General features: G+C 36.9%; 1 protein-coding gene across 1 annotated transcript in view; it reads left to right on the plus strand.

Annotated features, from left to right (window-relative positions):
- The window catches only part of IMPG2 (interphotoreceptor matrix proteoglycan 2), a 39,660-nt gene extending 35,244 nt beyond the window's left edge, over window positions 1-4,416 (plus strand). Inside the window, exons 14-18 of the mRNA XM_070943645.1 lie at window positions 1,174-1,393; window positions 2,045-2,255; window positions 2,698-2,886; window positions 3,665-3,863; window positions 4,333-4,416. Coding sequence (XP_070799746.1) covers window positions 1,174-1,393; window positions 2,045-2,255; window positions 2,698-2,886; window positions 3,665-3,863; window positions 4,333-4,416 — 903 coding nt within the window. The remainder of the gene's footprint in view (window positions 1-1,173; window positions 1,394-2,044; window positions 2,256-2,697; window positions 2,887-3,664; window positions 3,864-4,332) is intronic.
- Window positions 4,417-16,914: the final 12,498 nt, after the last annotated feature.

Here is a 16,914-nt window from a genome sequence, read left to right on the forward strand (position 1 = left end):
ATTCTTACTTTAATTGTTGTATTAATATTAGTTAAATCAAGCTTTGGAATATGCTTCATTGTTTACTATCAACATACATTGCCATCATGTACATTGCATAATAACAATGAATAAAAAGAGTTAGCAGAAGAGGTGGCCTTCAGCAGGTTCTGACCAGTTCTGGAGAACTGGTAATGGAAATTTTGAGTAGTTCGGAGAACTGGTAAATACCACCTCTGACTGGCCCTGCCCCATCTATTCTCTGCCTCCTGAGTCCCAGCTGATCAGGAGGAAATGGGGATTTTGTAGTATCCTTCCCCTGCAGTGGGGTGGGAATGGAGATTTTACAGTATCCTTCCCCTGCCACACCCACCAAGCAATGCCACGCCCACCAAGCCACGCCCACAGAACCAGTAGTAAAAAAAATTGAAACCCACCACTGATTAGCAGGTAAAGGGAAAAGTTTATTCAGCAAAAATTGTTTTATCTATCTGTAGAAGCAGATACTAGGGTTGGAATGGTTATGATATTTATAAACATACATAGCACAGTGCATCTATTTCTTATCAGTTTAATGTATGCTTTTGCCTTAAATGAGTTAACTTTACTTTTTTGCCTGTGTAAAGGAATTTAACTTTCCTAAAAAAAATTATGATATTTTGTGCCCTTTGAGGTCCTTTAAAATGCTGATTGGTCACTTCCCTATCCTAGAATAGACTGATCTCTCTTATTTAGAAATAATGGAAAAATACCTTGTATTTGTCACTACATCTGCCACTAGTAAAAATTAATTCATACACATGGTTATAAAGTTAAATAGCTTTTTCCATGTGTTACAGTTATTGATACTATTATTTTAAAAAGGATATATAACCAGGAATATGCATACATACATTATCATGTAGAGCTCATGAATCAATCCTCACATTGTATTAAGCCAGTGTTTGCTGAATTGTGACCAATCTATTTGTTGAGCATCTTATTTCACACATGATACTAAATAATTACATAATTTATAATGTACAATCAATGTACAATCAATGAAAACTAAGCTCATGCATCATATTAATGCAGATCCAATGAATCCCATTGTAGTTTAGGGCAATGGGTTAACACAGAATGAATGGATTTATTTATATATAATTTATATTTGTAGATATATTTCATTTATATATTATTTTTCCTGCATTATAGCTGGTTCCTTATTTGCAATCAAACTTAACTGGCTTCCAGAATCTGGAAATTCTGAACTTCAGGAATGGTAGTATTGTGGTTAACAGCCGAATGAAATTTGCACGGCCTGTACCTCGCAATGTCACTAATTCTGTGTACATGATTCTGGAAGATTTTTGCAACACGGCCTATCAGACTATGAACTTGGCTATTGATAAGTACTCTCTTGATGTTGAATCAGGTATTAAAAGAATTTTTGTTCCATTAGCTTATTTTCAGTGAGGCAGCGGACTTTTGCCAAACAGACTTTAAGATTGCAAGAACAACACAACAGAATTCAGATAACTGAATGCTATCAAAACCCTTTTCATCTCACTCCATTTGTATCCAATTATCATTCCGTGTCAATTTTTTCGAGCCTCAGACTTTCCATGATACAAAGTAAGATCAGCACTATAGATAACTGCTGTTGTCCAAATTTTATACCTGTTCCGTTTAACAAGAATAAATGATATACAGAACCAGTGTAGCAATGAAGCTTTGATTATTGGGTGCTATATCAAAGCACAGGAGAGACCACTTCTATATATTTGGTGCATGGGATTACAATGACAAAGGAGGCCTTGTTTATAGACCTCTTGTGGGTATCTTATAGGCCTCTAAGGAGAATGCTGGCTAAATTGTGTACTTGCCTCACCCACAGTTCGTTCTCAAGTTCCCAACAAGTTTTTAATGTGTCATTTCCCTTGAGTTAATAACTATATTTTAAAGACTGACTTTTAGTTTTAAAATTATAAATTTATAATTATAATTAAATTTTTAAAATCTGATTTTCACTTTGGATAAAATTGTTTGTCCCAAAATATATGCATTCCTTTTCTCTCATTTTCAGGAGTCCAGGCTGACCCCTGCAAGTTCCAGGCATGCAATGAGTTTTCGGAGTGTTTGGTAAACCAGTGGAGTGGAGAAGCTGAGTGTGTTTGTTATCCTGGTTATCTAAGCATTAATGGATTGCCATGTAATAGCATTTGTCTTCTGCAACGTAATTTTTGTCAAAATGATGGCAAATGTGACATAATCCCAGGGCAAGGAGCAATATGTAGGTAAGTGCATAGTCATTCAACTGGCTTTCAAATGAATAGAATCACAGCTACTATATTTTTAAATTTTACTGATTTTTATCTCACATTTATTATTTTTATAAATAACTGAAGATGGACCTAATACTCCTTCCTTCTCCTATTTTGACTATAATAACCCTGAGGGGGTTTGAGCTGAGAGAGAAAGACTGAACCAAAGTTACCCAGCCAGCTTTCATGCCTGAGACAGGACTAGAACTCTGGTTTCTAATCTGGTACTAGCTCAAACTGGCTCTCAATACTTTAGTTATGATTGTGTAATTGTATCAGATATGAACAATTGCTGCTGTTATCCTGCATTAGCTAAGGCTAGTATTTGACGTTCTGTCATTTATGGTTACAGTAGAATAACTAACTCATCACTGCTTTTCTTTTTCACTCTTCTGTTGGCATGAACAAATAATAGATGCCGTGTAGGTGAAAACTGGTGGTATAGAGGAGAGCGCTGTGAAGAGTATGTCTCAGAGCCACTTGTTGTGGGAATTGCAATAGCTTCAGTAGCTGTCTTTCTTCTCATAGCCTGTACTGTAACTTTCTTCCTGGCCAGAACTCTTCGAGACCAGAACACAAAAAGTGAAATTGAAGACTCCTTTGTGTAAGTATCAGCTGAAGGTTATTTTGTGTTATTCACTCACTGGTGCTGAAGAGAGGACAGGCAAACACACGATACGCAGAGCATAAATGTTGCATAAATTTGTGAACCAGTGCCTGGTTCACAAATTTATGCAAATTTATGGTTTAAAATTGGATCTTACTGTTCTTCTAGACAAAATTATACATTAACAAAAGCTTAAAGATAACTTAGTTTATAAATAGTGGGTTCATAAATGAAGGAGAAAATGTATGTCTTACAGTTGGATAGCTTTCTGGCTCTACTATTGGAAAAGCTGAAAGTCTTGAACAATACTGGAGGCACTGTTTTATTCCTTTTGGGTTGCTATGAAGTTATAGTTTGTAGAATCCTCTCCAGCACAGATTTGATTATTGCTCAGAGTGATAGATAACGCCTTTCAGGTGGTGTTTAAAAACCACAGAGGAACTCTGCACTGTACCATGTCCATCACCCTTTAGTCTTTCAGTGTTGATGGGACAAGTTTATAGAGATGGCAATCAAATGAATTCAATTACACCTTTCCATGGAAATTTTTTAATGAGATGGAAAATGGAATGTGGCTCATTCGAACTCAGCTACACTTTGTTTTCAGATTTTACAGTCCACACATGGAAGTCGGGGTGAAGGACAGCAGCATGCATTTCTGTCCTTCTCACTCATTTTTTTCTGACTGCCTAAGAATAGCTATTGTCAACTCAGTTTTGGGAAATATTATACAAATAGTGTTGTTTGACACTTGTTCCATTTGTTTACTTTATAGGCAAGGAGACAGTCTTTCATCCATTGAATACGCAGTGAAATACAACCCAATGTATGAAAGTGATACCACTGGATATAGCCACTATTATCGGAGATGTCCACAGCTAACTTCTTATAGCTCCACAAGCAATGAGACATCCACTGAATATAGCAGTGAAGAGATCAAACATATTTATGATAACAGAGAATTAAGTAAGGAGGTATGTAACAGGAGTGGGTTCTACTTACCTTTACTACTAGTTCACAATGGGGCTGTGCGTGCGCGCTTGCTTCACTTGTACGCATGCTTGTGCTTCTGTGCATGAGCAGAAGCTTTCTGATGACATCGGGGTCAGTGGGCGGAGCCTCCCAGCGGTTTTACTACTGGTTCTATAGAACTGGTCCGAACTGGGGGCAACCCACCACTGGCATGTAACCATTTACCAATTTATATTTGTTTCATTTTTCACTTTGTGCATCACAAGGATTTAATAATTCTAACTGAATACACATTTTCAGGTCAAAATGTGGGATTCCAATTTGATGAAACAATTTAAAAAGGATATCATATAGCATTTTCTATTTTATGATTTTATATTGAAATAGGTACAGAGCACTCTTACTATGAACCATAGGGCTTTATTTAGGATGATTGTACAGTTGCTATGATTTTTTTCTCTACTTTTACAGGACATTCAGGACAGAATAAGGATTATAGAACTTTATGCCAAGGATCATCAGTTTGCAGACTTTGTAAAACGACATCAAATGTGACTTAGGTATTTTCTCCCCGCCATAATTTCTTTATTTGAACCTGCTTATTATGCAGCATGATTGATTCAGAAGAAAGCATGTAAAAATGTAATTTTATTTCTTTACATAGTGAAATGAGTATCATTCTACTTGAAGTTTGTTGGCTACTTTATTAACAGCTAAAACATCATATTATATTGTACATACTCTCTGTTGGTCTATTGCACGGGTGTCCAACTTGCGGCATCACGTTGCCGTCGCCTGATGTTTCCTGATGTTTTCCCTATTCATGGAGCTGGGGTGGGCATGGCCTGCACGTGACCCATCTGGCCTGTGGCCGCCAGTTTGACACCTCTGATCTACTGCATGTACTGATGTTGAATTTCACTGTGGCCTTTTGATGGTTTTTGTTTCATTTAGTTTCTGTGTTACCTAGAGAACTAAATTGTCCAAAGCATTTAGGAAAGAGCTGAAAAATAGCAAGTTATATAAAATTAATAATAACAATTATTAATTGTTAATTAATTAATTAATTAAGACAAATTATAATTTTTAAATAAACGAAAGCCAAGAGTCTTGTATCTAAATATGATGCAGCCACTTCTTCTCTAGTCCATGGCTAATTTATTATTCTAGAGGTGCTTCAGCTCTCCAGTGCTTTGATTGTAGAGTTCAGTGCTCTATTGCTCTTGAATTGTAATTGTTAAAAGTAAAAAAGAAATACTCAGTACTTAATATGTGACCATTTAATTATTTTCATTCAATCGTTATTCTTTTTTGCTTAAATTAAACCCTTTACACTTTAGAATGTTTTACATTTTTTAGAATGCAATAGAGTGCATTCTATTACGGCTGATAGAAGGCATGGCATAAAAATGGTTGTTGATATCTCTGTTATGATATCATAATCATAAGGCCATGGCATAATGAAATGCAGTTCAAGTATTCTTGAGAAGAAACAGAAGGCTTGGGATTTATAGATATCCATTCCTTCTCTACTGTAGTAGTTCTACCAGAAGATAATGATCAAGGGCATTATACAAACAATACTCAGAGGAGTCATATCACTTGAATTTTGAAATAGATGATGCAGGGACGCTTTAGTCTATTATACAGTAGAACCTCTGGTCACAACCATAATTCGTTCCATAACTTTGGTCGCAACCTGATTTGGTCATGACCCGAACCTAATTTCCCCATTGGATTGTATGTAAATACAATCAATCCATTCCAGACCCCTATGAACTGTATATAAATACTGCTTTAAAAAAATTTTTAAGCACAAAAATAGTTGATTATGCCATAGAACTCACAGTATACTGTAATAGTAAAATGTAAAATCCTTTAATAACACTGAGAAAACCTACTTTTCTTGGCCTGCACGTGCAGCAGAGAACAGAGCTGGAAAGCAGGCAAACTGAGAGACAGTGGGACGAGTGGGCAGTGTGTTCGGATCACTTCTGCCTTCCCCATGCCTCTGCCTCAGCGCAGAATTACTTTTGCTCATCTCTTTCTGAGTCCGGCGCTTCTGCTTGTTGGGCCACTTCCTGAAGTCAGCAGCTCCATGGCCAGCCGCTTTGCTTTTTCCAGAGGCATGGGGGAGGCAAAGAGAGGGAGTATTTGATCGCCATCCGAGTATGAGTTCATGACCAGATTCAAAAAATTTGTGAATTTTTGGCTCGGAACCCAATTTGGTCATGGTCAGAAGCATTCGTGACCACAAGCTCTACTGTATTGGGAGTTGTGAATTATAAATGGACTTTTAACAGCAAGGAGAAAAAAGCAAAAGAAAACAGGGAAAGGAAAGGGTGCCAAAAGAACAGACCCTGTATGTTGGATTGACAAAAAAGCTGCTAGAAGGAAGAGTTTAAATCTCAAGTTGTGCTGTTTGTATTTGTGATACAACTATATTCCAGCAGAAACCAATATTTTAAATTTAAAAATTAACATTTTTGAAAAATGGGCAACCTGGGGACTTGAACCGTCTGACCTTGCTGGTTCAAGTGAACCCCTTTTTTCAGGACTTGGTCTTGATTGCACTTTTACATGATTTCTGGCAGGCATGGGGTGATGGTTGTCCACCAATCCTAGCTCTGCTTGATCTCTCAGAAGTCTTTGATACCATCAATCATGATATCTTTTCTGAATAGGCTCTGGAGTAGGTGGCATTGTATTGTGCTGGTTATCTTCTTTTCTCTGGAGTCAATACCAGTCCGGGGGGTGGGGTGTAAGAAAGATTCTGCCTTTGATCCCTACTCTGTGGGGTGCTGAGGGTATAGTTTTTTCTCTTTAATACACGAAGCATTTGGGTGAGTTCATCCATCACTATAGGGTGAGGCATATTGGTGTTAACCAATTTTTATATATATGGCCTTGGTGGATTAAGTAATGTGGTTGATGTTTTATCCTGATGACTCAATGGTGGGGATCTGGATGGGGAACAATAGGCTTCAATTGAATCCTGGCAGGACTGAATGGCTCTGGGTTTTTGGCCCTGCAAATTTTGGGATTCTGCCATCTTTGATATTGGATAGGGTTGCACTGCTCCAAACAAACCCAATGTGCATCTTGTGGGTCCTCCTAGCCTCATGAAACCTTCTCAGAGAGCAGGTGACCATCATAACTAGGAGGGCCTTTGCACAGCTTTGTGTTATGCACCAATTGTGCCGATTCCTGAATTAGGAAGCCCTGCTCATGATCATTCATGGACTACTGTAATGTCTTCTAGATGGAGCTGCCTTTGAAGAATATTGAAAAGCTTCAGATTATACAGGATGTGGTAGTACAGGCAGTTATGTGTGCTGCAGAACAGCGCACGTTACACCTCTGTTTTGGAAATTGCAGTGATTGCCAGTTTGCTTCTTGGTCCAATTCAAGGTGCTGTTTTTAACCTTTAAAGCCCTTTATGGCATGCTACTGGACCACCTTTTTGTGATTACATCTGCTTGTTCCATGACGGCTGGAGGAAAAAGTATGTTGTGCATCCCTCCCTGGGACTTTGTTGATACAAAACATGAAACCCAGGTAGGTATATATTCCAAATGGTGAACCTTCCTCAGGACCGCCCCAGGGCACATGTACACCAGGTCAGCATTCATCCATTGTTAGATAATGGCCAGATTTACTGCATACCAACTTTGCATTCAGAAGAAGTAGCCAGAGTCTAGGACCACCAAGGATCCATTAAACTGGTCCTGATGGTAAATATTGAGAGCAAGATGTTGAGATTTCTCTCCAAGAATATTCCTGACATATTCCAAGTGCAGGCCATTCTCAGGTTACCTATCATAGCCACTCCTGCTCATCAGTGTACGAATAATGCCTCCAGTCCTCATGTATCTCCCGCAGTGTGATCCTGCCCTGGGATCTCTGCCCGAGGCCAACCCATCTTTATCTCTAATCCCATTTACCTATAACAAGCAATCACCACAAATAAATCAAATAATAAATATCCAGCTTTCACCACCACTCCTGTGTTCAAGGCTAGATAGAATAAGATATCAAGCAGACAATTAAGACTGTTCAGTTTGCTTATTTACAACTAGTAGTTTCCCCCTTAAAATAGGAATTTGAAAGCTGTCAGAAGCAAATCCTATGAATTAGTCCTCTATCTAGGTAATGAATAAATAACTTTCAGTCAATAATCAAAATATGACATCTAGTATTGTGAGCACTGGAAATTGTATATATATCATTCCAGTGGGTTGTTTCAAGTGCCAATAGCCAGTTGTTTAGTATCTTTAACAGAAATTCATTAAAACAATTCAGATTAATTTAATATATTGGTCTAGAACTAGTCTACAAGTTTTGGCTATATTTTAATTTGTTCCAAATTAGTTCTCATGTTAAATACAAATTCAGTTAAATATCTCTCTTATTAAATATGATGACTATTAAAATGCAATATGCTTTAAAAATAAGGATATTCTGAATTGCTCATTCAGAATGGAGTTATCAAATGATTAATGAAAACCTTTATGATGGCTATTGATTCATCCAATAAATCAAATTAAAATGAAGTGGAAGCTGCATTTATCTTGAACAAAATACAACTGTATGGTTCATTGTGATGTTTGGTATTTTAAATATTCATTGCAGAAAATATTTTCAGCTTTACTTACAAGAATTTCTTGGAATAAGAGTTAAGACATTAATGTTGCATAACCAACCATAAGATATTTTCTTCCGTTACCGAATTTCAGTACAATAATTCATAACAGGCTTCATTTATTTTGATACTCTATTCCAGAATGTGGTTTTATGCCAAAACTATACAACATTTAAACAATTTCAAGAAGAATATACTCTTCTGCAAATTATTTCAATGTTGTATAGCATAAAACCACATTTTGGGATAGAGTATCAAGACAAATAAAGCCTGTTGTGAATCATTGTACTGAAATATGGTAACAAAAGAAAATATCCTTTGGTTGGTTATGGAACATGAACATGAATTTTCTTTCAATAGAAAAACAACGGAAACATTACAGCGTTTAAAAGGCAAGCAGCATAGGAATCAGTTGCTAAACAGAATGTTAAAGTGGTGATGACACTTTTGTTGTAATCCAGCCCTACGCTTTTCTACTTCCATTGTGACTTTATTGACATTATAGACAAACGTGGCAATTTATATTAATTACTTGACAGCATCCAGTCTATGATTTGTCACATTTTCAATACAATTGTTGATTTCTTTTCATTGAAATTTTGTAGTTATTTCAAGTTACATTTGCTTTTGTATTCCTTCACTTTTTATTTATTTTTAGTCTAGTCCAAATCCAATACTATTGTGTTTTCGAATTTTAAATAATCTGTGTTTTAGTGAACTATGCAGAATGTATGGTTTTTATATGATTTTTAAATCTGAGTGAAATTAGTTTTGTGTTCCCATTTTAACAATACTACTTCTTGCCAGTTCATGATGCCTTCTCATTCTCAGTATTTTGTTCAGTTTCTTGTTTGTGAGACTTGGAGCAGATATTCTCATTCCATTTTATTTTTTATTTTTTTTTCACTTTTTGCATTTTTAAATTTAGGCTTAATTTGGGAAAGGGTGCATTTTTTTTTTCTTCTAGTGCAAGAATCAAGCAGCACTTAGTCTGTCATCATGAATTCGTATGCAACATAGAATTTCACTTTGCTAGACAATATCCATTTGTTCATCATTCATTTAATGCTGTCTTGTGTAGCTACCCTTAATAGATTTACATTATTTCCTTTATAAGTTGGATACTCATTCCCATGTCTCTCTATGTATTTTCTTTGTACATAATTCTCACTGGTTTAAATTATTTAATTTGCATTGTATCTGTGTTCTATTCATCCCTATTATCCTGTATGTTTAATGTATTGTAACTATGCTTTTTATATATATTTCTGTCTTCTGACAAAGATACACTATATCCCTCAACATATATTTGGATTCAGTTTTAATAAAGTTTCCTTTATATCAAATTTTCTCCTTTTCCTTCTTTTGATCAAGATATAGAATTAATGCTTTATTTTTTCAGGAAATTGATTTAAAAGCTGAATCCAGTACAATTGTAATAGGAGATAAATCTGAACATTGTTGCTACAGGGATGGTACAGACATGGTTGTAAAGTAACTTTTTGGTGTTTTCAGTGATGTGAATGGATTTTAATGATTACTGGATTAATTCCATTGCCCTTAATTCTTCTTGAATGGAAAAATTAGAAATGGCTATTATTATTTGATATTACTGTCCCATTTTTGCAGTCCCATAGCCCATAGTGCATATTCATATTCTATGAAGTTCAGTGTCACTTCATTTTGCATTCATATGAATATATTGTAAATAAAGAATGTTTACCACTTTCTCCATCTTCCACTAGATAGGGTTATTATTGGTTTTCACACTATCCATAGAAATAGAATCACTGGCACAATTTGCAAGTCCCAACTTTACTCCCCCCACCAATTTTTTTTTTCTGAGACAAGTTTATTCCATTTAAAATGAGTATACTCCCCAATACCTGAATCAAGGAATTATTACTCACAACTTTTCCATCTTGTCAGGATTAAATTACAATTAATTGGCCTTCATCCATTCCATCACTGCATTTAGATACTGATGTTAGAGACATACCTATTTTTAAATTAAGAAATTTAATATTTAAGAATTATGGAAAAGTACAACTAAGCATGATCAACATATTGATGGCATCCAGTTTCAAAATTCCTAATGTCCATCTTTAGCAAATTCATATCGAGATTAAATAATACAAAGGATAGAAATTGCTTTGTAGCACTTCACTGCGAGAGGTACAGTCACACAGCTGAAACTATCCCTATAAAAAGGAATAGAATTAATATGGAATATTAATATTAACAAGGAATAGAGTAATATGATACTCCCAACTGAAAGAGTACTGAAAGATCAAGCAAGCTTAGTAAAATCACCTTCTCTTTGTGTCTTTTTTGCTATGTAAGGTCATCCATCAGAGCCTTCATACTTGATTCTGTCCCAGAAACAGGCCTGTCCCAAGCTAAAAGGGTTAAAATAATTGTTATCTTTTAAGAACATATATAGCTGTAGATGCACCACTCTGCCAAGCATATTGTCCCCTAAAGGGAATATTTGTGACTAGGTGGGCAAAATAGTTGGCAAAATCCTCCAAAATTATTTCAGGAATCAGTGAACCATTGTCTTTTTTAAGGCAAGCAGCCCAACTCCATTACACATAGATGGATTCATCACTTCCCAAATCCACCCAGTTAATCCCCCAGGATTATCTCAAATGTGCCAAGATGGACAGAAATCAAGAAACCTGTTGTAGATCAGATAAGTGCAAAAGTACATATCATCAGTTCTCATAATCTGAAAGTGATCTCATATTAGATGATTCATTGGTTCTGTCAATGAATAATAAATCTGCAGCAGTCTTACAACAGCACAAACATTCAATTTTATAATCAAAGGGGCATTGCAAATCTGCCATACTAGGTCTTTGAACACTCTGACATTGTTTTTTGCGGAAAAGATGATTTTAAGATCTTCATGTCTCCAAAGAACTCTGCTGAGTGGCTACTTGAGGATCCAATGGAAGCAACAAGGTACATTTGCAATGTTCACCGCTACACAGTAGCATGATTATAAGCACTCAAATCATATTAATTTAGCCCCTTGTCTTGTGTTACACCAGTTATGCTAAGCAAAACACAAAATCCGAATAAGAATTTTGGCAATCTTAACTATTAATATATATTCAGTGATTTAAAAACTCCATGATTTTTGTCATGTTCTGGAAGAACCTACATATATCATTCTTTAAGATTAAATAGCAGATCCTTTATTAAGCACAGTGCATTATAAGGGATGATTCTTGATAATATCAGAATATTAACGTAGTCTTTCAAGCTATGGACAGTGAAGCCAATCCTATCAGTGAGGTAAACCAATAAAACATCAAAGTCTTGACAGTGACCACTATAAACTATTGGACAATAGAATTCCATTTGTTAAATAGCAGATATAATTTACTAATGTTAACTCACACTGATTTTGGTTTTCAGGGTAGGCATGACAAATATGCAGTTTTGCATTTTATGAAACATATTATTTGAATTTTGTTCGCTCGGACTGAAACAAGTTGTTTCATTCTCATCCTTCAAATATATAAATATTTAATTTTGAGGCTGACTGAGGTTTAATCTAAGGGAGGCTGAGAATTAGGTTGCTTCATGCATACACATTTTCTTGATGGTAGTTTAAACAAGTTATCCATAAGATTAATATGGATTAATATGAAGTCCATTAAAATAAGAGATTATACAGGGATTAACTAATTATGAAGAATAGATACTACTAGATGCTACAAATTCCAAGGATTAATATTAGCATACAGTCTCTTTTTTTCTCCAAATTACTGGCTCAGATTCACTTACACCAGTAGTGTCTATAGCTGCTTATTTATTAATTAAAAGCACATGATTGGAGGTAAGAGTTCTACCGTATACTGAGAGCATTTTTTCATCCAGTATAGATTGGTTAGCTGGCAATAGCAGAAATATATATATCAAGTTTAAACAGCTCAAACTGCCAGGGGAGATTTTCATTAATTACATTTTTGTTGTTTTGGAGAACAATTATTCAATATATTTTCCCCATCACAACAGATATTTTCCATTAAAGAAAACATTGCTTTAAAGCTCTATAGAGCTTTGATCCTCATCTCAATTTAGCACTTATGACCTTGTTAATGCTGTCATTATCTGTATTTACTTTGTTCTCCAATTGGTTTGAAGAGTGCTTTAAAGCAGGGCTGTCAAACTCACATTGTCATGGTGGTATCATGGCCTGCGAGCCATGAGTTTGACAGCCCTGCTCTAAAGGGATAGTTTATTAATATTTGTTTTTCAGAAGAACTAGACATAGGCATATAATTTGTCAATGGACTTTAAATGGAATATAGCATGCTGTAAATCTGATTAATTAACATTAAGGCTGGGTTGTGTTAAAAGGGCAAGGGGTCAGAGGTGAATAATCACATATATAGTTTTCTGTATGCAGGCTGGTGTATATGTGCATGTATCTGTGTTTGGTTCTCTCCCATCTGTTTTTCTGTCCCCTATCAGAGAATATGTGGTTAGTAGACAAGAGGTCATTATAAGGTCACATTGGAAAAGCTGATTTTGTTTTGACTAACTCTTCACTGATATATAAATTGTAAAGCATGAGGTCATGTGGCCGCATTACTAAGCAACAGCAACCCCAACAGTCTGCATTCCATCAATTCCACTGGTCATTAGGTGAAGACCCACCCTGATTCACGTCGTGGTCCTCCCAGTCTCATGCCTTGATAAAGTAACTGTTGAACTCCCCCCACCAGCTTCTCTCCCCCATCCTCTCTGTACTTTTGACTGCCTGCACAATGGCACTCTTTGGCAGTGGCAGCAGCATTAGGTGTAAAGTTAGATGCTCAGGGGTTGGGGCAGCATTGGTTTAGTGGGACTACTGAAGGACCTGAGACTCTACTGTAGCCTCAGAATCACTTCCAAGTACTGCCGATGTGCAGGATGGCCAAAAAGGCAGGAGGTTGGGTGATGGGGTTTGAACTGCCTCTGCAGTAGTAAATAGGGGAAAATTGCCAAATATGTGACAGCACTGTTTCTGCAACAGCCATCAGGGTCTAGGCGTCAGTACAGTGGTGAAATCCATTTTTTTTACTACCAATTCTGTGGGCATGGCTTGGTGGGTGTGGCTTGGTAGGCGTGGCAGGGGAAGGATACTACAAGATCTCCATTCCCACCCCACTCTGAGGCCAGCCAGAGGTGGTATTTGCCAGTTCTCTGAACTACTCAAAATTTCTGCTACCGGTTTTCCGAACTGCTTAAAACTTCAGCTACTGGTTCTCTGAACTGCTTAAAATTTCTGCTACCAGTTCTCTGAACTGCTTAAAATTTGCGCTACTGGTCTCTGAACTACTCAAAATTTCTGCTACCGGTTCTCCGAATTGCTTAAAATTTCCACTACCAGTTCTCCAGAACCTGTCAGAACCTGCTGGATTTCATCCCTACGTCAGTACCATTTGTTCAGCCACTACCCAACTTGGCAGACAAATCACCTTAGATGTCAAACATTTTTAGTACTTTTGGTTATCACTGCAAGCTTCTTCATCTAAAAGATCCCAATTTAGTTCTGAAATTAGTAAAGACAGTAAAGGCATAATGTTTCTCAAAACATCATATCTTCATCAAAACCATCTGCTCAGATGGTTTTAAATTCAGCAGCATATTGTGATATGGTATAATAGACTTCATTAAATACTTGTAAAAGTATTTGCTGTTCACCTTCTGACCCAGTCATTTTACATCAACTGTGTGTTATTAAGAGTGGTTTCAAACCAAGTATCCCGAACAATTAGGTCATCCGTGATCTTTGGCTTAAACAGATTAAGCTCTTATTAAGTGACTGTTAAAACAGCAAGCATAATAGAATGAAGATCAAGGGACAGTTTAAAAGAAATAAAGAAGATATTGAAGAATTATCAAGTTGCCATGAAAATTGTGGATTAAATCAAACATAGATTTGTTGCTTAGGATTTCTATGCCTCTCCTCCAAGCCTTCTATCCTATATATGGGAAAAAATATGTTATAAGATTTCCAAAGTCAGATAAAAGTCTTTATCCTCTTTGATGACCAACAGCAGGTTAAAAATAGGCTGCTTCTACAGTATGTCAACAGCTACCTCACTAATCCAGTCTGATTCCACTGGCATTTGTCAGAAATAGAACTGAATAATAATCATATGGTGACATTTAGCCAGGATCAATAACATTATTTAACAGCAACAACAAAAGCCATTTACAAGAATCCCAAATCAAGATTTCATATTTAATCTTAAACAATATTTGAGCAGTTTAATCTTTAAGGATGTAAAAACAGGCAAAGGTAGAAAAAGAGAAGAAATATGCACTTTTATTTCAGGACACAAATTCTGTGCGTTACATCCTTGTGACTAACAATGTGAAAAAATGCATGCTGTAATCATGATATTTTTAATAAGATTTGTAATTTTGGTTTTGAAAAACTTGGGTTTGAAGGTGCTTTTTAAATAAAAACGTAATGGTCTCTAGGTGGCAGAAGAGACTCACAATATGCCTATTTAAACTCCATTCAGACAAATTAGAATAAATTAATTTCTAATCTCAGTCTTCTGCCATATTCAACCTCAGAGGAAACAAGCAGTCACAAGGAAGAAAGGAATCTGGATAGGAAATAAAGCATTTTATTTAAGGCAAACAGACTACCTGTTTGCCTTAAATAAATAAATACCCACCCCTGAGCTAGACATATATGTTGCGACACTGCCTGGCTTCTTCTGTGGCATTTTGCAGTCAGACACCATGAGACTCGTCACGTTGGTGGCACCATTTGTGGCAAGACGCTGTGAGGTTCATCACGCCGGTGGCATTGTGCCAGTGCCGCCGTTCATGGCAGGAGGCTGCATGGTGTGATGTGCCATTGCACGCTCTTGCGGTGGTACTGGCGCAATGAGCCATGTGACATCCTGCCGCGAGCAGTGGCACCAGCAATGTGCCACCTGGTGTCTGGTTGTAACCGCCCACAAGTGGCTGCAGAAGAAGTGCAACAGGTGTCAGGATGTGAGAGGCCTGCTGTGGCAGTCCTAAGGTAAGCGAGTGCTTTATTTTTACACCTGCACCTCACCCCACCTCGTACAACCAGATGGTGGGCGGGGCTTAACTAGGGCTTATTTTTGGGGTAGGATTTATATTAGGTGTGGGCATGAAAGTCAGGCTAGGGCTTGTTTTCGGGGTAGGTCATATTTTCGTGGAAACATGGTATGCATGTATAACATCATACTTTTAAGTTATTGGTTCTCCGTCTTTGCAAATGATAACTATGAGCCCACAACCACCAATTATTACACATTCTTTAATTTAAAAATAATGTTTTAATTGTTAGGAACTACCATTAGTTTATAAGAATATATTTATAAATATAAATGATTACTGATTGCTTCCCAAAAGGAACAATACATTTCTGTGAGGAGTTTTTATAGCCTTACTTGGACTTAGTGCTAGAAGCAAATGTGAATAGATCCTTTTTTCAGCATCACATCACCTTTTTTATGAAAAGAGATAAGATATATAAATTGAACATGCATTTTTCTCTTTCAAAGTAACCCAGTTACAAAGTCTATCTCTTTTTCTTTGATCTCTAAAGAGAATTTCCAGTTTCTGTCATTAAAATGTTTGTTATCAATCTCTTATCAAATGCATATTCCATAGTTAACTTTTAATAGACAATGTTAGTTCATATCCAGAATCCTGATATTACCATTATATTACATCTATCTATCTATCTATCTATCTATCTATCTATCTATCTATCTATCATCTATCTAGCTATCTATCATCTAGCTATCTAGCTATCTGCCTATCTAGCTATCTGCCTATCTAGCTATCTAGCTATCTAGCTATCTACCTATCTCTATCATCTATCATCCAACATCCATCATCCATCATCCATCATCCATCATCCATCATCCATCATCCATCATCCATCATCCATCATCCATCATCCATCATCCATCATCCATCATCCATCATCCATCATCTATTATCTATCATCTATCATCTATGCAGGGGTGGGATTCAAACATTTTAGCAACTGGTTCTCTGCCTGGTTGCTGGGTGGGCATGACCTACTCGGCCTCCTGTGCCACAGCAGGGGGGGGTGTTTTTGCTCTCCCCAGGCTGTGGACATTTTCTTCGAGCCTCCGGGAGGGCGAAAATGGCCTCCCCGGGCTCCAGAGGCCAGAAACAACCCATTTCCAGACTTCTGGGACACCCATTTTTCATCCTCCCAGAGCCTCTGCATGGGTGCTGCACTTACCTGGCATCGAAAACAGGCCACGTGGAGACTCCTGGGAGGGGAGGGGCAGGAGGGGCAGGGCCAGCCAGTCCTTGCAACTACTGGTTCAGCGAACCAGATGTAAAATTAGCATCCAGTTTTCCTGAACCGGCCTGAACCA

The sequence above is a fragment of the Pituophis catenifer genome, unplaced genomic scaffold (genome assembly GCF_029215685.1).
Source record: "Pituophis catenifer annectens isolate HBS135680 unplaced genomic scaffold, rPitCat1.0.hap2 SCAF_4, whole genome shotgun sequence".
Taxonomy (NCBI): Eukaryota; Metazoa; Chordata; class Lepidosauria; order Squamata; family Colubridae; genus Pituophis; species Pituophis catenifer.